Source organism: Hemicordylus capensis, chromosome 16 (assembly GCF_027244095.1).
Source record: "Hemicordylus capensis ecotype Gifberg chromosome 16, rHemCap1.1.pri, whole genome shotgun sequence".
Classification (NCBI taxonomy): Eukaryota; Metazoa; Chordata; class Lepidosauria; order Squamata; family Cordylidae; genus Hemicordylus; species Hemicordylus capensis.
Genome location: NC_069672.1, coordinates 9063487 through 9086289, shown reverse-complemented (window position 1 = coordinate 9086289; position 22803 = coordinate 9063487). Strand labels below are relative to the sequence as shown.

The 22803-nt window shown below is 49.6% G+C and overlaps 2 protein-coding genes across 7 annotated transcripts in view; one reads left to right on the top strand and one right to left on the bottom strand.

The window, feature by feature from the left end:
- ARHGEF16 (Rho guanine nucleotide exchange factor 16) overlaps positions 1–1630 on the top strand; it is a 35748-nt gene extending 34118 nt beyond the window's left edge. For all 4 annotated transcript variants that reach the window (XM_053281151.1, XM_053281150.1, XM_053281152.1 and 1 more), the window contains one exon: positions 935–1630. In XM_053281151.1, the coding sequence (XP_053137126.1) occupies positions 935–1074 (140 nt within the window). In that variant the 3' untranslated portion in view covers positions 1075–1630. The remainder of the gene's footprint in view (positions 1–934) is intronic.
- Positions 1631–3624: 1994 nt separating this feature from the next.
- Positions 3625–22803, bottom strand: part of MEGF6 (multiple EGF like domains 6) — a 206267-nt gene continuing 187088 nt past the window's right edge. For all 3 annotated transcript variants that reach the window (XM_053281573.1, XM_053281575.1, XM_053281574.1), the window contains 11 exons: positions 22327–22455; positions 20920–21051; positions 20550–20678; positions 18432–18560; positions 15504–15632; positions 13112–13240; positions 12638–12766; positions 11043–11171; positions 10779–10910; positions 9340–9387; positions 3625–7962 (listed from right to left, as the gene is read on the bottom strand). In XM_053281573.1, the coding sequence (XP_053137548.1) occupies positions 7898–7962; positions 9340–9387; positions 10779–10910; positions 11043–11171; positions 12638–12766; positions 13112–13240; positions 15504–15632; positions 18432–18560; positions 20550–20678; positions 20920–21051; positions 22327–22455 (1280 nt within the window). In that variant the 3' untranslated portion in view covers positions 3625–7897. The remainder of the gene's footprint in view (positions 7963–9339; positions 9388–10778; positions 10911–11042; positions 11172–12637; positions 12767–13111; positions 13241–15503; positions 15633–18431; positions 18561–20549; positions 20679–20919; positions 21052–22326; positions 22456–22803) is intronic.

The window sequence follows — 22803 nt, the reverse complement described above, 5'->3', positions numbered from 1 at the left end:
CCATTCTATACATGCCTACTTAGAAGTAAGCAACTTTTGGTTTCAATCAGATCTTCTCTCGAGTAAGTGTGTACAGAATTGTCGCCCCAACTGAAAAGCTGTGCATTTATTTTGTTCGATTGCTGCTGTTAATATGTCAAACTTATTGTAGTCTTCATTTATTTTCTATAGGGATTATTTGGTTTGTGTGTGTGTTTAAATTTTGCTTTAAGCCGCCATGAATTCTCCCTGCTCTTTTTAAAGCCTAGAATCATTTTGGTGTGGCATTTGATGTATTTATCTCAGGATGGAAATGATGACAAGGCTTAAGTATGGGCAGCCTTAATCCCCTGTGCTAGCTTTTAGGGTCAATTGTAGAATTTAGTAGCAATGGAAATGCACTCAGAGTCAGCATTGCGCCTTTATCTTCACCATAGGGAATAATGGGGATACGAAGTGGCCCCATTACTCCCCGTGGGTAGTGCCAAGGTGGTCCAAAGTGGGTTGGGGAGTAGGGCACATTGGGTGCCAACTACCCCACCCCACAAGCCAGTTGGGTACTGAATTTTTTTAAAGGGGATTTTTGAAGTGTTTAGACTCTTTGGTGTGTCCGGGGAAAAATTAATTTAGCTAAGCAGGGTGCACCCTGGATTGCTTTTGAATGGGAGAATACATATGAGAGCACCCACCTGCTTGCATGCAGAAGCTTCCATGTTCCCTCCCCTGGCATCTCCAAGACAGGGCTGAGATTGATTCCTGAGAGCCGCTTCCCGCTTGAGCTAGACGGACCAGGTGTCTGACTTGGTAGAAGGCAGCTTCCTATGCATGCCAAGCAGATGCTTTACCCCATCCCCACACACACACACACGAGCTACGACCCCCTCCTGTATAACTAGTGCTCATGTTAAATTCTGGCACGCTCTGCCTTTCTAAAGTTCTCTCCCTTTCCTCCTAGGCTGGTACTTAGGGGAGCGTCTACGTGACGGGGAGAAGGGCTGGTTCCCCCAAGCCTGCGCCCAGGAGATCACCAGCCGCAGCGCCGTGGAGCGGAACGTCCAGCGGATGGAACGGCTGCGCATAGAAACCAACGTGTAAGCCAGAGCCCACGTCTGCCATAAACACTTGTCCTCTGGAGCCCTTTGGAAACGTAGCTTTGCCAGGGCCAAAAGTCGGTGAGCCTGGATGCAGTTGCCGGAGTCTCCTTTCCTGCCAGGATCCGATCCACGGGTCCAAAGAGACACACGGAGGGGAGCTCCTGGGCTCCTCCGACCACTCCAGTGAAGCACGACGAGCCCGCTGAACACGGGGCCTCCCATCTATCACTGACTTCCCCCCTCTCGTACCTCCGACCGCTCTGCTTGCGACTGATGGATGTTTCGCGGCAGGAGATTGAAGCAGGTACGTTGCTGCTTAAACAAAACCCAAGCCTGTTTCTCCAACCCTGGCGCCCGCTCAACGCCGGAGGCACGCAAAAGCGCCCCGCCAAAATCAGGGCACGTCAACAGGGGAGTCGATCCTCTACAGCGTCAAGGACCGCTAAATTCTTTGTGCAGAGTTTCAAGGACGGCTACATTCTTCGTGCACAGTTTCCCGGACCAGCAGAACTTGCATCTCTGGGCAGTTTACAATTAAAATAATATAAGCATTAAAATCGTTAAATTTGGAATCTTTTGCAAACATGGAATATTAGGGGTTTTCAACCTTGGGTCCCCAGATGTTGGTGGACTTAAACTCCCATAACCCCCAACCACAATGGCATTTGGCCATTATGGCTGAGGATTATGGGAGTTGAAGTCCACCAACATCTGGGGACCCAAGTTTGAGAACCCCTGAATCTAAAAGCCTGGGTGAACAAATATGTCTCCAGTATGTCTTCAGTATGTGTGGGGTGGGGGTGCTTGTGATTACTCAATGGACAAGGGATGTTGGGCCATTAGAAAAATTCAAAAGCTACATGGGGCCAATGGAAACAACACACAAGCAAGCTTTTGAATTCCCCCAAACTCTTCATCAGGCGGGATGTCAAGCAAAGCAAAAAGGAGGTGAGGAGAGGAGAGCTGGGCAAGTGGTCAGTAGAGCCCAAAGTCTACAGTTTAACCCTGTCTTGATGGAGGTGGAGTTGTGTAGTCGCAGGGCCGGAACCAGACCACATTAGTCAGGACCACCCACTGAAATTAATTTAGTCATCTCTCATTTGTGTCAATGCTGCTTGGTCATGATCACCTGGCTTGGTCTGGTATGCTGCCGAGAAATACTTTTCACTGAATACACACACACACACACTTCACAATATATAGTGATATACATTGAGTACTATATATTTGTGCTCAAGGTTCAAAGGTTTGGAGGGTCAAAAGTTGGAAGAGTCAATAGTTCGAAAGTGAACTTTCCTAAAGGGCTCACACTCTTAAAAGATACATAAATTGGGTACCAGGAACAACCCCCCCACCCCCCCGAAGGATTTTGTGCTGGGGCTGGATATGGCCAGTTGCTCCCCTCTTTCAATCAAGAGAATCATCACCACTTTTAAAGAGGTGTCTCTTTGCTCCATTAGCAGGAGGCTGGTGTATGCTCCAGGGGCAGTGGGTCGAAGGGGCAATGGGGCAGTGGGTCAAAGGGGCAGTGGGTCAAAGGGGCAGTGGGTCAAAGGGGCAGTGGGTCAAAGGGGCAGTGGGTCAAAGGGGCAGTGGGTCAAAGGGGCAGTGGGTCAAAGGGGCAGTGGGTCAAAGGGGCAGTGGGTCAAAGGGGCAGTGGGTCAAAGGGGCAGTGGGTCAAAGGGGCAGTGGGTCAAAGGGGCAGTGGGTCAAAGGGGCAGTGGGTCAAAGGGGCAGTGGGTCAAAGGGGCAGTGGGTCAAAGGGGCAGTGGGTCAAAGGGGCAGTGGGTCAAAGGGGCAGTGGGTCAAAGGGGCAGTGGGTCAAAGGGGCAGTGGGTCAAAGGGGCAGTGGGTCAAAGGGGCAGTGGGTCAAAGGGGCAGTGGGTCAAAGGGGCAGTGGGTCAAAGGGGCAGTGGGTCAAAGGGGCAGTGGGTCAAAGGGGCAGTGGGTCAAAGGGGCAGTGGGTCAAAGGGGCAGTGGGTCAAAGGGGCAGTGGGTCAAAGGGGCAGTGGGTCAAAGGGGCAGTGGGTCAAAGGGGCAGTGGGTGGATCACTTCATTCCAGTGCCATTCATCCAATTACCCTTCTGCATGAATGCACAAAATGGTATCTTGCCTCTCCCCCACACCATGCTGCCTCCCTCAGCGCTCCTTGGTACTCGTACTTGCTCCCCCAAGGAAGGTCCACCTGCACTCCTTTTCTGTCTTTGTGATTTTATGTCTGCATGGGACTCGTCTCTCTCTCTCACTTTCTCAAGGTCTCAGTCCCAGGAGACCAGGGGTTTTCAAGCCGTGGTACTCCGGACATTGCTGAATTCCCAGTATTCTCAGCCACAAACAATGTAGTTCAGCGACATCTGGAGTACCACAGCTTGGGAACCCGAGAGAGAGAGAGCGCTCTATAGAGACCATGCCTGGTCCTTTCCCAGGGCGCAGGCTACAGAACCCTTCCCCATCCACTCAAACTGGATATGTTGCAATATCTGGGAGTCCTGTTATCCAGCTGACTGCACAGGTCAGAATCCTAGAACAGAACGGCACGGGTGGAAAAGGTTTACGAATGTGAACACAGCCCCTTTATTATTATCATTTTGAAAAACACAACTCGGGTCCATTCCATTAAGTCTGCAGCGCACGCCATCAGAGTATAGAATATCAAACTGTACATAAATACCTCTTTATACATTTTTTTTTTTAAAAGGAACATCGTGACTCCCTTTGGCAAGGAGGAAACTTACAAGTAAGGCAAGATATTTTGGAAAGTTGTGTGCAAGTTATTCGTCTGTTACCGAAACACTGGGGATGGTGCAGCAAAACAGCGCAATGCTATGGTCCCAATCCATCGGTGTTCCCTGTAATGGGCATTCCTAAATGTGGTTGACTACAACTCCCATCATCCCCAGCCACAGGGGCCAGGGATTGTGGGAGTTATAGGCCACCATCTTCAGGAGGGCAGAAGTTGAGCAGCCCTGCAACAGACTCTGCAAAATTGATTATTATTTTTTAAAAAAAATTCTTTGTATAACACTATTCACACAGAGCCACTATTTCTTTGGACTCTTTCTCTGTTTCACCTCCTGCCTCTCACACTAGGTAACTGCTATGCTATGCACACTGGAGAATCAGGGACACATCGGAGGACACAGAGGTTGCCGCGGCTGGGATTAGTACAGGGAAGATGGTCGAGCTTGGCCCTCCCACTGGTGTTGAACCACAACTCCCCTAGTTGCGCCCCCTGCAACCAAATCCTATGTTTATTATTGGAACCTTGATTGGAAAATAGGAAGCTGCCCTATTCTGAGTCAGACCTTTGGTCCATCTAGCTGAGTACTGTTTACTCACTGACTGGCAGCAGCTTCTCCAAGGTTGCAGGCAGGAGTCTCTCTCAGCCCTTATCTTGGAGATGCTGCCAGGGAGGGAATTTGAGGGTTATATCTTCCGGCGCTCACACATGTAGTCTCCCATCCAAATGCAAACCAGGGTAGGCCCTGCTTAGCCAAGGGGGGCAATGCCTGCTTGCAACCACAAGACCACACAATGTTGTAGTATATAATTCAAAAGAGCTTCAAAAACCAAAAGATAAAGTCTGATAGTCTAATTCACAGATACATAATACAGAATTACGGGCCAAGATCCAGTCTTTGGAACCTCCAGTAGACTCACTCTTACTGGTCCTGCAGAACTGTTGCTCTTTCAAGACTCGTAGGAAAAGCCAAACGCGTTCCAGCTCTTGGTCTGAATCAGTGACTTCCTAATTGTTTGTTGATATACAAAATTATGAGAAGGGTCCCTCTATCCCTCTCCTGGCGGTCTGGCGTGTAATTTATTTTCCAGTAATACTAACAGCAACGAAAGAAGGCCAAGCTGAAGACAGATCATCCTGGAGATCATCTATCTATGTGGTCGCTAAGAGTTGACACCGACCTGACGGCACTTGTGAGCCCTTTGGGGACAGGGATCCATCTAATTTATTTAATTATTTCTCCGTGTAAGCCCTTTGGGGACAGGGATCCATCATTTAATTATTTCTCCCTGAGCCGTTTTTGGAAGGGCGGTATAGAAATCTAATAAAATAAAATAAAATAACCAATCAATCAATCCCAGCTCCCACATGAGGAGATGTTAAGTAATGAGTTTCCATCCAATACGCTAAACATCATAAGAATCTCCATGAACCTTCTCTCCTCCAGAGGGACCCATTTAGAGTCCTTCTCATAATTTTGTATATGGATTTTGTAATAGTTGGGAAGCCACTGACGACGATCAAGCGTAGAAACGCATTTGGCTTATCCTATAGTTCTTAAGACAACAAAGGATCTACAAGACCAACACGACGAGGATTACAGTTTGGAACTGCCAAAGAGACTTTCGCTTCGCCCAGTGGCAGGCAACCATATTTGTCTGTTATATTGCTGAACTATAACCCACCATCCTCAGCGGCAAGTTATTGTGGCAAGGGTTGATAGAAACTGACATTATTTTAGTTACAGTATTTCTTTATCACATTTATATACTGCCCCATATAAAATCTCTGGGCAGTTTCAAACACAATTAAAACCTTAAACCTTATAAAACAACAAATAAAATAACCATCAAAAAGGCCTTGACTGAGACAATAAAATGGTGATGATATATGCAGATACCATCCACGTGGGATCTGGAGATGGCCACCAGCTTGGATGGCTTTAAAAGGGGCTTGGACAAATTCATGGAGGACAGATCTAACAACGGCTACTAGTCTTGTGGCTATAGGCCACCTCCAGCCTCGGAGGCAGGATGCCTCTCTATACCAGTTGCAAGGGAGCAACAGCAGGAGAGAGGGCATGCACATACCTCTTGCCTGTGGGCTTCTCAGGGGCATCTGGTGGGCCACTGCGTGAAACAGATGCTGGACTAGAAAGGCCTTGGGCCTGATCCTGGAGGACTGTTCTTACTGATCCTGACAAGATTTAAGACCTCTTGAAGATAGCAATAGCAATAGCACTTACATTTATATACCGCTCTATAGCTGGAAGCTCTCTAAGCGGTTTACAATGATTTAGCATATTGCCCCCCAACATTCTGGGTACTCATTTTACCGACCTCGGAAGGATGGAAGGCTGAGTCAACCTTGAGCCCCTGGTCAGGATTGAACTTGCAACCTTCTGGTTACAGGGCGGCAGTTTTACCACTGCGCCACCAGGGGCTCAAGATAAATCAAAGGACTTACAAACTCAAGCAAACGGGTTTCAATGTTAAAACGTCACTGTCAATGCTCTATCTCAAACAGATGGCAGCTCTTAAAATTAAATACAGCCACTGACGCTAAGTAACCAATCTAAGAACAGGCAAGAGGAGCAGGAGAGGACTCTACAGAACAAATGTTTAAAAAGCGCCTTAAAACAGTTTAAAAGTTCAGAAACAGCGGGCAAATATTGTACAGTAATTCTGTATTCCATATTTTCATTTCCGAGGTGTTTTGAGGAATACGTACGGAATCCCTACTTAAGATGTATATACTATAACATTAGGGACCTAATTTTTTAGATCATAAACATAGTTTTTGTTTGCAAATGACACCCCGGATCTTCTTTAGAATATATAGCTCTGGTTCAAAGCACAGCCACATCCTGCGAGCGAGTTGATGGGAATATCAGTTTTACATTAGCATACGCTTACCTGATTGGCTCCTCACAAGCCCTGCCTCTGGCAGCCTCTCTCTGACTGGGCGGACGGCATCAGGGTTGGGTGGAAATCCGTTGCCCAATCCCGATGGACTTAGCGCTTACGAACCTAGCCCTATGGCTGCTTTGCTCCCAAGAAAGTAGAGTTCAGAAGAGCTCCTTCGTGCTCAGAGAAGGCCATTTACACAAACCACCATGCTGGTTCTGCGGAAACAGCTTTGGGATAGGTGGCCATGGGTCAGTAGCTACCCCGTTCTTTCAACGAAGATGCAGATCATTTCAACTACCGTATTTCCCCGAATCCAGGATGAGGTTTCCCCCTAAGTTCTTTCCTGTTAAATATAGTCGTCTCGAATTGAGAGTCTCCTTTCTTTTGGGTAAAGACAGGCATAACGTTATTTAACCTCTATCCATTAAGGCAGCGCTTTAGATTCAGAGTGCCTTCAATTCGGGTAAATACGGCGTATGCACACCACCACCAAACACTTCCTACAGGCTTCTCTAGTACTGAGCAAATTACTCATCTTAGGTCAGATAAAGGATTAGGAGCCGAAGGGGGCCACGCCTCTTCGGAAACGATATCTGTCAATGTCTCATATGGCTTCAGACACCTTGGCTTGGAGGCCCCCCAAATGGAGACTGCCTCCTGGACCGTGGCCTTTTTTAATGGCTCCCCCCCCCAAAAAAAAACTTGCATCTCCTTCACACCCCGATCCAAGTTGTAGGGCCAGAATGCTTCACAAACCCGCTGGGCTCCGGGATCCCCTACGGAGCTACTCAGACCCCCGCGACTGTCGGAGTAGCCAACATCTGCCCATAAATGTCTTTACATAAATACATAATTGGACTATTAGGATTCCGCTCAGAAGAGAATCAATCATACAAGCTGCCCTCCCAAGGTCCCAAAGGCCTATGCTGAGCGAACCGCTTCCGGGCTGGCGGTAGATGAGGGTGGAACGTCGTCCCTGCAGTCGTGTCTTGAGGTGGACATGTGCCTTTTGGAGACCCCTGCACCCCGCCGACTCGGAACTCCCCTTGACGGCTTCTCGAGGGTCTGGGGGTGGGCGGGCAGAGGTGGGCGTGCTGGCAGAACAGTCCTGCTCTGTGCCACTGGAGAGTTTGTTGACCTTTCACGTTTTCCTCGGAGGAGATGAATGCGTGAACTAGTGCTTCGCAGAGGGGGGCACCACCCGGGAGGGAGCCCGGTAGAAAGTCCGAGACGGGACAACTGGAAAAGGAAACCGAGACGGCGAGAATCGACATGCTGGATCGGACGCAGGATTCATTCTGCTCTGCGTGCGGAACACCTCCCACTACTTAAAGGCTGCCTGTATCCAGTGTTCCCCCTAAGGCGTGAGAGTGTGCACATGCGCCCAGGTTTTTTGATACCCACTCAGCTAATTTTCGATCCTGCTCAGGTTGAACCAGGAAGGCCCCAATCTCAACGCACATGCGCACACACTGCTTTGATACTACCGCCCAGAACAAAACTCATTCCGCATGCAGATGAAAAAGGTTAGAGGGGCCACTGTTTCCACATGAACCTGCCCAGCCCTTAAGATCTGCCATAGAGGCCCCGCCATCTGATCCGCAGGTGTGGCACTACCCCTGAATAGACATAAGAAGCTGCCCCATACGGAGTCAGACCCTTGGTCCATCTAGCTCAATATTGTCTACCCAGACTGGCAGCGGCTTCTGCAAAGTTGCAGGCAGGAGTCTCTCGGAGCCGTATCTTGGAGATGCTGCCAGGGAGGGAACTTGGAACCTCCTGCATGCAATCATGCAGGTGCTCTTCCCAGAGCAGCCCCATCCCCTCAGGGGAATCTCTTACAGTGCTCATGCATGGAGTCTCCCATTCAAATGCAAGCCAGGGTGGACCCTGCTTAGCAAAGGGGACCATTCCTGCTTGCTACTACAAGACCAGCTCTCCTCCCTGTTTCTCTGGCAGCTGCTGACTGGATTTCCATGAGCAGCTACCAGAGATAGGGTCCCCTCGGACTCTTCACAAGACTGACTCCCTCCTTCCCTCTTTGTTCTGAATCAGGGCTGCTCAACTCTCATCATCCCCAGCCACAGTGGCAAACAGTCAGGGGCGGTGGCAGTTGTAGTCCAACATCTGCAGGAGGGCCAGAGTCGAATAGCGCTGTTCTAAATGGAAGCTGGAGACCTTTCCCTTCCAGAAAGCATTTAGGCTGGCACAGAACCGATCCTCTCTGACGTGCTCATGTTCCCCACACAGAGGCATTAAAGTCACAGAATCTGTGCAGGAAGGACTGTACCACATGCACTTTTGCTGAATTGGCTGTAAGCCTGGAGTTCCTGACCTGTGGTCCTCCTGATGTTGCAGAACTGGAGTGCCACAGGTCAGGAACCCCAGGCTTACAGCCAATTCAGCAAAAGTGCATGTGGTACAGTCCTTCCTGCATAGATCAGTGAATTCTGTGACTAACACCCCTGTGTTATAGCCCAGCTCTAAGCTCAAGGAGTCTTTTCCCCATTTAGCTAGCCCAACCTGCCAGTTAAACCTTGAGCCAATGAATGACTCACTTAACCCCCTAATATTAGTGATGCTTCTGGTTTGTTTTAATAGCAAAGCAAAACTCACGTTGCTCCGTCTGTCTCCTCGGGTCGGGTAGCAGCTGAGGTGGGCCTCCTAGAACATAGACAACGTGTTATTTACGGTTGCAACTCAGCGAGGGATGGGTTGCAGCTCAGCTATGGGACGTGGTGGACATATCCATATCCACACTAGAGACTTCACAGCCCTCCTCAGATGTTATGAAATGCTCATTCTTGCCTGTGGGCTTCTCAGAGGCATCTGGTGGGCCACTGTGTGAAACAGGATGCTGGACTAGATGGGCTTCCTTGGGCCTGATCCAGCAGGGCTGTTCTTATGTTCTTAATGAAAGCAGGCATTTATGTGGTGACAGCCAATAGCCGGGATGGCTTTAAGAGGGCTTTAGATAAATTCATGGAGGACAGGTCTATCAGTGGCAACTAGTCTGGGCTACAGGCCACCTCCAGCCTCAGAGGCGAGATGCCTCTCAATACCAGTTGGAGGAGAGCAACACCCCCCCACACCTGTGCCAATTTTCACGGCTATTTATTTATTTGGCACATTTCTATACCACCCCCTATTCAGATCTCTGGGTGGTACACAGTCTAAAACGCAACAATTAAAACAACACAATTACAAACCATTCAAAGGAGATGAAAAACTCTAAAACTTAAAACTCTCAACGACGAGTTATTTATTGTGTGCCATGCCACTGTTCGTCTGAAGGGGCCATGCGCCGTAAGCGTGAGTGCAGCAAATCCACAGATCTAACCTGGCTGCAGCTCATGGATTCGCCATGATCACGCTTAACAGTGATACGTCTATACAGTTTGATCGATGTGGTCAGAGCCGTGGAAATGACGACTGGCAGGAACGTCCTCCAGAAATTACTCCATGGAGAGAGGACATTGTTATCCTAACCCTTTCCTCTGTGCAAAGGAAATAAACCTCGTGCAATCCTGTGCAGAAGAAATAACCCTTTCCTCTGTGCAAATATTTATTTATTTTTATTTATTGTTGCAATATGACTGCAATATCACCCCAATCGTTTGGGGCTTGGGAGAAAGTAGGCGTGGTCACACAGAGAAAGCTGTAAGTTCAATAGTGCTATCGCCTTTTTTCCATCTCTAGACATTGCCAAAAATCACCCAGAGCATCCGACCCGAGTGGGGATGTGCATGAAATTCACTCAAATCGATTCAAATCCTAAAACACCTGCTACAGTGGAGATGCGCTCAAATTGATCCGAATTTGCCCAACGTTGAAACAGATTCAGCTGAGTTTCTCCGAATTTGATCCGACTTTGGGTCAACCCAATCGATTCAAGTGAATCTCCACTCGATTCAATTGTTTCGAATCTGAATCGATTCAAGTGAATTTCATGCACACCCTGCATCCTGAGAGTATTGAAATCAATTCTGAATCCAGAGATTGGTTCCATCAGGCACAGTGTCTCCTCAGACAGCAGCCGTAACTCCAGATCTTACCTTCTCGACACATTGTCCCGAGGTATCCATTGAGGCAAACGCACCGTCCATTCTGGGCATTGCAGTATGCATGGGTCACGGAGCACTCACAGGTCAGCACGCAATCGGGGCCATATTTCTTCAGTGGGCAGTCTGGAATGGCAAAGGGGTATAAGAGAGAGATTTTGGCTTCCACAAAACCCTTACCTGCCCTCAGCACCAGATGCATGAAATAACCCATCCACCCCATTCATATTTCGTGAAATAAGCCGTCCGTGCTCTCACCCACGTCACACTTGGCTCCGGTTCTCCCTGGAGGACAGAGGCAGCGTCCGCTGGCTGGTTCGCATCGAGCGTCGCCTTCACAGTCGCACCGATGCCGGCACTGGTCCCCGTACATCCCCTCCTCGCAGCCTGTGGGGAAATGAGAGTCTGCTACAGGTAACAGGGTTGAGTTCGAGGGGCTGCGTAGGAGACCGGGGCAATACATGATAAAGAGGTACCCCCATGCACTTCCCCACCAGCAATGGCACTGAAGAGAACAGGCTAGGGTTGTGCAAGAAATTCGACCTAATTCGATTCGAGGTTGGCCGAATTCAAATCGGTGGGAATGAAAACTCCATTCTGTTCAATGGTCCCAAATCAAATCTTCTAATCCGATTCTAGTTCGAAGCGATGTGTGCTAATTTCATGCACATCCCTAGAACAGGCCAAGGGTAACATTCCGTAATATTGGGTCTGTACAGTTTGTTTTTACAGTGGAACAGAGGAAGCTGCCATATACTGAGTCAGGCCATTGGTCCATCTAGCTCAGTATTGTCTCCACAGACTGGCAGCGGCTTCTCCAAGGTGGCAGGCAGGAATCTCTCTCAGCCTTATCTTGGAGAAGCCAGGGAGGGAACTTGAAACCTTCTGCTCTTCCAGGAGTGGCTCCATCCCCTAAGAGGGGGAATATCTTTAGTGCTCACACATCAAGTCTCCCATTCATATGCAACCAGGGCAGATCCTGCTTAGCTATGGGGACAAGTCATGCTTGCTACCACAAGACCAGCTCTCCTCTCCTGACAGTTGACATTAGCCGATAATTGCTGCCACCTTCTTGGTTGGCTGTTTCTGGTACATAGCAGGCTGCCTTATACTGAGTCAGACTCAGTATTGTCTACACTGACTGGCAGCGGCTCTCCAATGTTTCAGGCAGGGGTCATTCTCAGCAGGCAGAGATGGTGCTCTTCCAATGAGCTATGGTCCTTCCCTTTTTATAAGCTGCCTTCTGTTGAGTCAGACCTGTGGTCCATCTAGCTCAGTATTGTCTACTCTGACTAGCAGTGGCTTCTCCAAGGTTGCAAGCAAGAGTCTCTCTCAGTCCTGCCTAGAGATGCTGCTGGGGTGTGTGTGTGTGTGTGTGTGTGTGTGTGTGTGTGTGTGTGTGTACCTGGGACCTTCCAAATGCAAACAGCAGCTCTTCCACAGAGCAATGGCCCCATTCTGTAAGACAGTGGTTCTTCTTAATGTAAGGTCCATCAGATGCTGCTTAATTTATTGTGGCCGGGGATGCTGGGAGTTGTAGTTCAGCAACATCTGGTGGACCCCACATGAAGAACCACTGCTCTGAGGGGAATATCTTACAGCAGACAGCACTCAGGTGGTCACCCATCCAAATGCATATCAAGGCAAACCCTGCTTAGCAAAGGGAACCATTCATGTTCGCTACCACAAGACCAGCTCTCCTCCCTTCTCCTCTCCTGTGGCCATGGTGGGCCAAGCATTCTGGATTTCCCAGCAGATAGAAACCATGGGCCTTCTATAACCCCGAGCAAAGCAAACTGTTGCTTCCCTACAAAGATTTGGGGGGGTGGCGTTTTGTGGGGGGAGTCACACACCTTTCTGGCACTGGTTGCCATAGAAACCTGGAGGACAGAGGCATTCGCCCGTCACCGGATCACAAGTGGCTACATTCTGGCAGTCACACTGCTCTTGACAGCCGACTCCATGAAAGCCAGCTGGACAACCTAGGGAGGAAAGCAGTCGGATGTAGTTAACAGGGGCACCTTCCCGATGAAGCAAGCCTACAGGAACTGGGGCTCTTTAGTTTAGGGCAGAGGTGATCAAAGCGGGGACAGGAGGCCTATGTTATGTTATGCATTGCTATGTTCTATGTCGTTCCGTGTTCTAGGTTGCTCTATGTTCTCTGTGCTATATGTTGGACTAGATATGTCTTGGGCTCGATCCAGCAGGGCTGCTCTTAGGACTGAGAAGAAGCAACCCAGTGCCACTGGGGTTGACCCCTAAGTGGTTTGGGGTGCATCAGGAATACTGGAGGGTATCCCTAGAGGAACAGCACCAGGTGGACTTACTGTGTTCACACTGATTCCCGTAGCTTCCCTTCTGGCAGCGGCAGGCTCCAGTCACTGGGTCGCAGGTCCCGTTATTCTGGCAGGCGCAGCTCAGCTGACAGTTGGCCCCATAACGCCCTGGCGGACACCCTGCAGAGAACGCCGGGTCTCAGTTCATCACTCCCCCAAACCCTGTGTCTTCGTCAGTGAAGCCCTCTAACAGGGATTCCTAGATATTGTTCACTACAACTCCCAGCATCCCAAGCTGCCATGGCCTTTGGTTGGGAATTATGGGAGTTGTAGTCAACAACACCTGGGAATTCCTGTTAGAGGGAACAGTGGTCTACATTCCAACTCTGCATGCCAAAAAAGGCCATACCAAGGAGTGCAAGAAACATTTACTAACAAGCTGGTTTCCACATTTCCCAAGTCTAAATGTCCTTCCGCTGGGGAAGTGACTCAACATCTTAATGAGGAAAACAATATTCTGATTGGAATGCATCTCTTCATAGGAACAGAGGAAGCTGCCTTCTACTGAGTCAGACCCTTGGTCCAACTAGCTCAGTATTGTCAACACAGACTGGCAGCAGCTTCCCCAAGGTTGCAAGCAGGAGTCTCCCTCAGCCCTATCTTGGAGGTGCCAAGCAGGGAATTTGGAACCTTCTGCATAAAAGCATGAAGATGCTCTTCCCAGAGCAGCCCCATCCCTTAAAGGGAATATCCTCCAGTGTTCACACATGTAGCCTCCCATTCAAATGCAAACCAGGGCTTAGCAAAGGGGACAATTCATACTTTCTACCACAAGGCCAGCTCTCTTCCAGTGGTTAAGATGTTGGACCAGGACCAGGGAGATCCGAGTTCAAATCCCCACTCAGCCAAGAAACTCACTGGGTGACTCTGGGCCAGTTGCTTCTCGCTTAGCCTAACCCACCTCACAGGGTTGTTGTGCGGATAACACAACTGTGCACACAGCTCTGGGCTCCTTGAAGCAACAGCTGGATATAAATGTAAATAAATAAATAGAGACTAACATATCCTTTTTCATGTTCACTGATCCTGGAAAATCTCTCCTTTCCAGGGTTGGCTAGCAAGATCGGCTAGACTCAAGCATTTTCCCCATGTGTATAAGGAAAATGTTGTTCATATGCAAGAACATTCAAAAATATAATTCTTCCCACCCCACACACTATGGGAGGACTGTACCACGTGTCAGTAGTAGTAGTAGTAGTTTTATTTACAGTCATTGACCAAACAGAGAATAAAAACTAGTAAGCATTAAAATGTGTATACTCTGTGTGTGTGTGTGTGTGTGTGTGTGTGTGTGTGTGTGTGTATACACACACACACACACACACACACACACAGTTTAAAATTAAGATGATATCCCATTATACCTTTTAAAAGCAATATAACTAAACTTAGCTACAGAAATAGAAATTGAAGCATCTTTATCTGAAAGCAGATGTTTTACAAGGTTATCATCGGATTGATCTACCAGTTTACATATTAAAGGAACAATAAGACGTTCCCTGGAATATAAATGGAGTTTACAGTGGAGAAGGATATGTGCGACAGTTTCTGTATCTCCTGACCCACAACTACAGTGTCGTTCTTCTAAAGGCACACCCTGAAACCTCCCAGCTAGAAGTGCACATGGAAAGGAATTAACCCTTACTCTCGTGAATATCCATCGAAACTTAGAAAAAGTAATTGTCGACAGATATTTTGCAGGGGAAAGATCCATATTAGTTCTTATAACTCTATATAACTCTGGAAGCGCAGCCCAGTTTTCTTGGATCTCAATATCAACAAAGTGTTGTCTCACTACTCTTTTCGCATTCGCTAGACCCAGTTCCAGCAGTTGAGCTGGGTCTAAGCCTAGAGAGGTGAGTTTCGTACTTACTGTGACACACCATAGTGACTGGGGGCTAACTGACAGAAACTCAGGAATTAAACCAACTGGTCGCAGATGTATTTTCAACCAGAAATAAATAATCAGAAGCCAGGCCCAAGATTCAATTTTTATAAAGCCAGCCTCTGTCCTTAAAGTCACATTTGCTGTACATTTTGGAGTGCCAAATAAGTTCCTCAAGAACCCTGATTGGCTTCTTTCCAGAGTATCAAACCTTGAGTATGGACCTATACCACGTGTCATTTCTGCACATCTGGAACAGCTCCAGAGTTTCACCCCTGCACTACAGTGGCCCGAACGCAGGAGTGTCTGAACCCGAGGTCCCCAGACGCTGCTGAATTACAACCCTCATTATCCCCCCAGGCATTGTGGCTGAGGATTATGGGAGTTGTAGTCCAGTAACATCTAGAGAACCCTGACGGAACTGCAGTGGACTGGAATGGGTGCAGGTTTGGGAGAAGTGTCGATTGCAAGGAGGACGGCCCACCAAAGCAGAATTACCCAGTTCGCAAAATGTTCCAGTCCAACCGAGTCTGCAGACACAGGTGCCGTTGGTTGCAAGGCAGATCCCCCCGTTCTGGCAGGCACATGTCTGCTTACAGCCGGCCCCATACCGATTCCTCGGGCAACCTAGAAGAGAGGAGAATGAGACAAGCCAGTTACCGAGAGCTAGATGAACTCCAAGGTCCCCTCCCAACTCTAAAATCCTTAGTTCTGTGAATCCCCTGCTAACTGAGCAAAGAGGCACCTTTTTCAAGTGGCGATTTTCTTTATATAGCAGTAGGGCGAGCAATTGGCCCTATCCGTCCCCACCTCCAGTGGCTGTTGCTGGTGTCTATCTTGTGTTTCTTTTTTTAGATGGTGAGCCCTTTGGGGACAGGGAGCCATTTTTAAAATTTATTTATATCTAGGTAAACCGCTTGTGTGGGGGGGAGTTGTTAAAAAGCAGTATAGAAATATACATCTTCATCTCTGGATTGATTTGATTGTTTGATTGATCGGTTCATTCATTCATTATGTTTGTAAGTAAAGTAAAGTGTGCCATTGAGTCGATTTAGACTCCTGTCAACCACAGAGTCTTGTGGCTTTCTTTGGTAGAATACAGGAGGGGTTGACTATTGCCTCCTCCCGCACAGTGTGAGATGATGCCTTTCAGCATCTTCCTATATCGCTGCTGCCCGATATAGGCGTTTCCATTAGTCTTGGAAGCATCCCAGCGGGGATTCGAACTGGCAACCTCTGGCTGGCTAATCCAGGGATTCTCAACGTTGCGTCCCCAGATGTTATTGGACTTCAACTCCCATAATCCCCAACCAAAGGCCACTGGGGCTGGGGATTATGGGAGTTGAAGTCCAATAACAACTGGAGACCCAATGTTGAGAATCCCTGGGCTAATCAAGTCATTTCCACGCTGTGCCATTAGGTGGCTCCATCACCCCATACTTAAATCTCTGGTGGTAGCTGTTGTTTACAACAACAGAAAACAAATTAAAACTTTTAAAACATTAAAACAATTTAAATCCACAATGCTAGTTAAAAAGCTTGGGTGAATAAATGCATCTTTAGAGTCTTTTTAAAAGTTGTCAGAGAGGGAGAGGCTCTTATTTCAGCAGGGAGTGCATTCCAGAGCCTCAGAGGGGCAACAGAGTAGGCCTGTTCCTAAATAAATAATAATTAATAATAATAGCCACCAAGTGAGCTGGTGGCAATTGCAGACGGACCTCTCTGGGTGATCTCAATGGGAGGTGGGACTCATGGCGAAGGAGCCGTTCTCTTAAATACCTTGCTTAGGGCTTTATAGGTTATAACCAGCACCTTGTATTTTGCCCGGAAACATATCAGCAGCCAGTGTAGTTCTTTTAATATAGGAGTAAAACTTACTAGATGCCGTGATGTGTCTATACCGACAAAGATTAGAATCGTTCGGACCATGGTTTTCCCTGTGACACTCTATGGATACAAAAGCTGGACTTTGAAGACGCAAGATAGAAAAAGCATTGACGCTTTTGAACTTGGGTGTTGAAGACTTTTGTGGATCCCATGGACAGCCAGGAAAACAAACCAATGGATCATAGAACAAATCAATCTAGAATTTCCACTTGAGGCACAAATGACCAGGCTCAAACTATCATACTTTGGACACCTTATGCGAAAATGCAGCTCCCTTGAGAAGTCCATAGTGCTGGGGAAAGGTGGAAGGCAAGAGAAGGAGAGGACAACCAGCAGCGAGGTGGATGGACTCGATTAGGACAGCCATGAATGCACCACTGAGAGACCTTTAAGGCCAAGTTGGAGAGAGATCATCCTGGAGAGAATCTATCTATGTGGTCACTAAGAATTGACACAAACTTGATGGCACTTAATCAATCAATCTATCAAAACTTATTGACGATTTTTGACAAAGATTTATATGCCGCTTTTCAACCAAAGTAACCAAATGAATAAGAATGCTCTCTGTCCCCAAAGACAAGCTGATGATCAGGGGCCTGAAGCACCTTCCTTATGAGGCAAGACTACAACACCTGGGGCTTTTTAGTTTAGAAAAAAGACGACCGTAGGGAGACATGATAGAGGTCTATAAAAACATGCATGGTGTGAAGAAAGTGGAGAGAGAGAAATTCTTCTCCCTCTCACTCAACACTAGAACCAGGGGTCACCCCATGAAACTGATTGCCGGTAAATCTAGGACCAACAGAAGGAAGTACTTTTTCATACAATGCATAATCAACTGGTGGAATTCTCTGCCACGAGATGTGGTGACAGCCAGCAACCTGGATGGCTTTAAGAAGGGTTTGGATAACTTCATGGAGGAGAGGTCTATCAACGGGTACTAATCGGAGGGCTATAGGCCACCTCCAGCCTCCAAGGCAGGATGCCTCTGAGTACCAGTTGCAGGAAAGTAACAGTGGGAGAGAGGACATGCCCTAAACTCCTGCCTGTGGGCTTCCAGCGGCATCTGGTGGGCCACTGTGTGAAACAGGATGCTGGACTAGATGGGCCTTGGGCCTGATCCTGCAGGGCTGTTCTTATGTAAAGGGCTCACAATCTAAAAAAGAAACACAAGATAGACACCACGAAAAGCCACTGGAGGGATGCTGTGCTGGGGACGGAGAGGGCCAGTTGCTCTCCCCATTGCTAAAGAGAATCACCACTTTAAAAAAATACCTCTTTGCTCAGTTAGCAGGGCATAGGGTCTCTTTGAAATGACCCAGAGACAAGCTAGTGGCAACTGCAAACGGACCCTTCCAGATGATCTCAGTGGGTGACAGGCCTCATAACAGAGAAAGGATTCTCTTAAATAATTATGTGTGTAATCACTGTTGTAGAATCTGTGCCTACCACGCATGTGGGAATGGTAGCAGGACGGTGCCCCCTGCCCTTACAGAATGATCTTCTCACAGCCTTTTGGACAACCCTGCAATGACTTACCTTGCTCACAGCTCTGGCCGGTTCTTCCAGCTGGGCACAGGCAGGCGCCCGTCACGGGATGGCAGGTGGCGCCTTCGCCACAGGAACACGCCAGAGCACAGTCAACGCCGTAGCGGCCAGCTGGGCAAACTGAGAGGGAGGAGGGAAAGGATCTCTTGGGTGGCTCCGCTCGCATCCCTAGCATTCACACCCAAATCAGACTCCGTGGTTATTATAACAGCTGCAGGAAGAGGGGTTTGAACCTACCCCTATGAACTCCCACATCAAACCCCGCCATTAAATACAGAACATCCAGATGTTCTCCGTCGGTGTCTTTTCTCTAAACTAAAAAGCTCAAACCACTTTCCACGTAGGGAAAGCTTATCCATCCCTAAGGATTTTGGGATGCAGTGGTTTCAGCGTCCAGGGAGGACCCTTGACCTGGTGGTGAAGAGGAGAGCTGGTCTGGTGGCAGCAAGCATGACTTGTCCCCTTAGCTAAGCAGGGTCTGCCCTGGTTGCATATGAAAGGGAGACTAGAAGTGTGAGCACTGGAAGATATTCCCCTCAGGGGATGGAGCCGCTCTGGGAAGAGCAGAAGGTTCCAAGTTCCCTCCCTGGCACCTTCTCCAAGATAGGGCTGAGAGAGATTCCTGCCTGCAACCTTGGAGAAGCCGCTGCCAGTCTGTGAAGACAATACTGAGCTAGATAGACCAAGGGTCTGACTCAGTATATGGCAGCTTCCGAGGTTCCTACCGGCTTTGCATGCAGAGCAAAGTAGGCAGGTGGGGCTGGGGAAAGAGGTTCCTGTGAGAGCAGGTGGGTGTCCTCCAGGGTTGCCAGAACCTAAGGGGTATACTCATGGGTCAAATGGGCCATCAGCCAGAATTTGGCTTTTCTGAAAGCCAAATCTGGCCACCTAGGCCCAGACCTCTGAGTCAGAAGAGGAGCGGGAGGACCTGGCTGTGAGAGCAGACTCTGAATCTGGAGTGGAACAACAGCAGACAGAACAGCTGACAGAGATGAGGGCTGAGGAGACTGATCAGGAGGAAGCTGGAATTTCACCTGTGTTGAGAAGACGTCTCAAGAGAAAGGCTCAGTGGGAGGCACGCAGGTGTAAGATCTCACAGGGGAGGAAGTAGAACTGCTGGGTCAGGACACCCTGATTGGCTGCCGGCTATCTCTAGCCCTCTATCAAGCAGACGCTGTTCCTGGGACAGTACTGTTAGCAACGTTGCCTTCTGCAGACAGCGTTCCTCGTACTTTAATGGTTCAACCTTCCTTGTTTCAGCCCTGTCCTTGTTCTGTTCATTCCTGGCTCCTTTATTTCAGTTATTGCTCAGATATTGTAGGGGGGGCGGTACCTAGTTTAGTTTCAAGGGACTTTATTCTGCTTATACTACTTTATCTTTGAGAGTCATTCTTCGCTTTCGTCTGTGCAGCTAAGCTGCTACTCTTAGCTACAGAATTGCCATCTTGACTCACAGAGGTGGAGCTGGAGGGATCGTAAATCCTGTCTGTGCCCACAGATTTGCGACAGTGGGGCTGGGAGAGACCCTTGCCTGAAATCTTGGAGAGCTGCTGCCAGTCAGAGTCTAGCTAGATGAACCAAGGGCCTGACTCAGTATAAGGCAGCTACAGATCTCCCCGTTTAGGGGATAGGGCTTGAACTCAGTGGAAGGGCACTGGCTCTGCATGCAGAAGGTCCCGGGTTCAATATATGGAATCTCCAGGTAGGGCTGGGGAAGGCTTTTCTCTGAAACCCTGGAAGGCAGCTGCCAGTCTGTGAAGACAATACTGAGCTAGACAGACCAAGGCTCTGACTCAGTAGGCAGCAGCTTCCTATGTATGCCCAATTAAATATGACTCATACACGACACACAGAACTTGGATATCTATGTTCTGCATGTAGAAGGTCCCAGATTCAATCCCTGGCAGCATCTCCAGGTAGGGCTGGAAGGGCCTCCTGCCTGTAACCTTGGGGGAGCCGCTGCCAGTCAGTGCAGGCAATGCTGCGCTAGGCGGACCAGTGGTCTGACTCGGTAGGGGGCAGCTTCCTATGTCTCTCCAATTTAGTAGGACTCCTAGGCTCCAGACGGAACTCGGCTACATATAGGTACTGAAATGCTAGTCCACTCACTGGTACCGCAGTCCGCCCCGATGTAGCCTGCTGGACACTGGCACGTCCCGGTGGCACTTGTGCACTTTCCTCCGTTCTTGCACTTACACTGCTTCTCGCAGTTGGGGCCGTAACGCCCAGGTGGACACCCTGCGGGGACAGAAATGCTGCCATTCGGAGATCCAGGACACCGCCTGGGGCCGAAACGGAGCTACGAGACCCGAACAAGAGAGATCCCCCCATCTCCCCACAAAACGTTCCGGGGAGAACTACGGGCAGAGGGACATGGGAGATACAAATGTACGAGAGCACCTCTGCTGGACCTACTCCATGGACCACAGGTGAGGATCCGGCCACACACACACCCCTGACTGATTTAGGGGAAACTCACTCTGACGGCAGTGGGGACCATAGTAACCCGGCATGCAGATACACTCTCCAGTCACTGGGTGGCAGTCTTGGTTCACTCCCGAGCACTGGCAAATCCGGGCACAGTTCAGCCCAAAGGTTCCCGGTAGGCAGACTGTGGGGGGAGAAAGGGCAGGAGTTAGCCAGGATAAGGGAGTTGGAGAGCCAGTTCAGAGCAAGGCAAATTGCTGCAGAACTCCTGCAGCTGGGATGTGCATGCAAGCTTTGCACGCGATTGACAGTGGAGGGCACGGAACTGGACACTCTGCAAACATGCTAACCACTCCGGTCCCCTTCGCTGCTCTCCGTGCAACTTCGCCTAGCATCTGGGGCTCTTTAGTTTGGAAAAGAGGCAACTTGGGGAGAAACTGTCCCCTTTGCTAAGCAGGGCCTGCCCTGGGTTGTACTTGAATGGGAGACTACATGTGAACACTGTAAGATATTCCCCTTAGGGGATGGGATGAACACCTGCTTGCTTGCATGCAGAAGGTTCCCAGTTCCCTCCCTGGCAGCATCACCAAGATCGGGCTGAGAGAGAGACTCCTGCCTGCAGTCATGGAGAAACTGCTGCCAGTCTGTGGCTGTCTTTGGTAGAATCCAGGAGGGGTTGACCATTGCCTCCTCCTGCGCAGTATGAGAGGATGCCTTCCTCTATCGCTGCTGCCCAATATAGGTGTTTCCCATAGTCTGGGAAACATCCCAGCGGGGATTCGAACCTGCAACCTCTGGCTCGCTAGGCAAGTCATTTCCCCGCTGCGCCATTAGGTGGCCTCCGGTCTGACGGCAGCACGCATGAATGGTCCCCTTTGCTAAGCAGAGTCCACTCCGGTTTGCATTTGAATGGGAGACTACATGCGTGAGCGCTGGAAGACATTCCCCTAAGGAGACGGGCCTGTAGCTCAGTAGAAGAGCACCTGCCTGCTTGCCTGCAGAAGGCTCCAAGTTGCTTCTCTGGCAGCATCTCCAAGACAGGCCTGAGTGAGACTCCTGCCCATAACCTTAAAGAAGCCGCTGCCAGTCTAGGTAGACAAGTCTGAGCCAGACGGACCAAGGGTCCGACTCGGTAGAAGGCAACTTCCTATACTCCGATGTCCAAGCACAACCGCAGAGCCCTGGAAGGCTCACGGGCTCCATGCCTGTGGCCTGGTGGTGCCAGACAGGATTTAGGAATCGGATCCTCTTGGACGGCCTCTTCCATTCCAGTTTACCACTTGGCCCCCGGCCCGGTGTCAGAAGAGCGCCGGGACCTTCCAGGATCCACTGCGCTCTCTGGCGAGGCCAAGTGAGGATGGATTGACGTGATTTAGCCACACATTTGGAGCAGGACAGAACCAACCCGGGCTAGCCGGTGCCCCCCACCCCCACCCCCCAAAAAAACCCCCAGCCGTACCTTGCTCGCAGCCGTGACCCGCGAATCCAGGCGGACAGCCGCACTCGCCGGTGATGTGGTTGCAGGAGATGCCCCTAGCGCAACGGCAGCCGCGGGCGCAGTCCTTCCCGAATGAACCCGGCAGGCAGGCTGTGGGGGAAATCCAAAGTGAGGGCTCAGTCCGGGGTGTGGGGGGAGGAGGAGGAGGAGGAGGGAGTCCCTCCCACTCTGTTCCATTCAGCCGCCCAAGCAGCGGCGCCGACCAGAAGGTTATTAAAACCCGGTTGGAAGCCTCTAGGGGGAAAGGGCTTTGATTTCGGGCAGGCGCCACATTTGCAAGACGGGTTTCTCTCCAGCTGGGTGGTCCTCCCACTGTTAACAGGCCAGCGTTCTGCTGGGGAAAGGCCCCCCCCCCTCCCAAAATATGACCATTACCCCTCATCTGCTCCGCCCCGTCCCCGCAGTGGGATGCATCGGATGCACCCAGCTGGAGTGGTG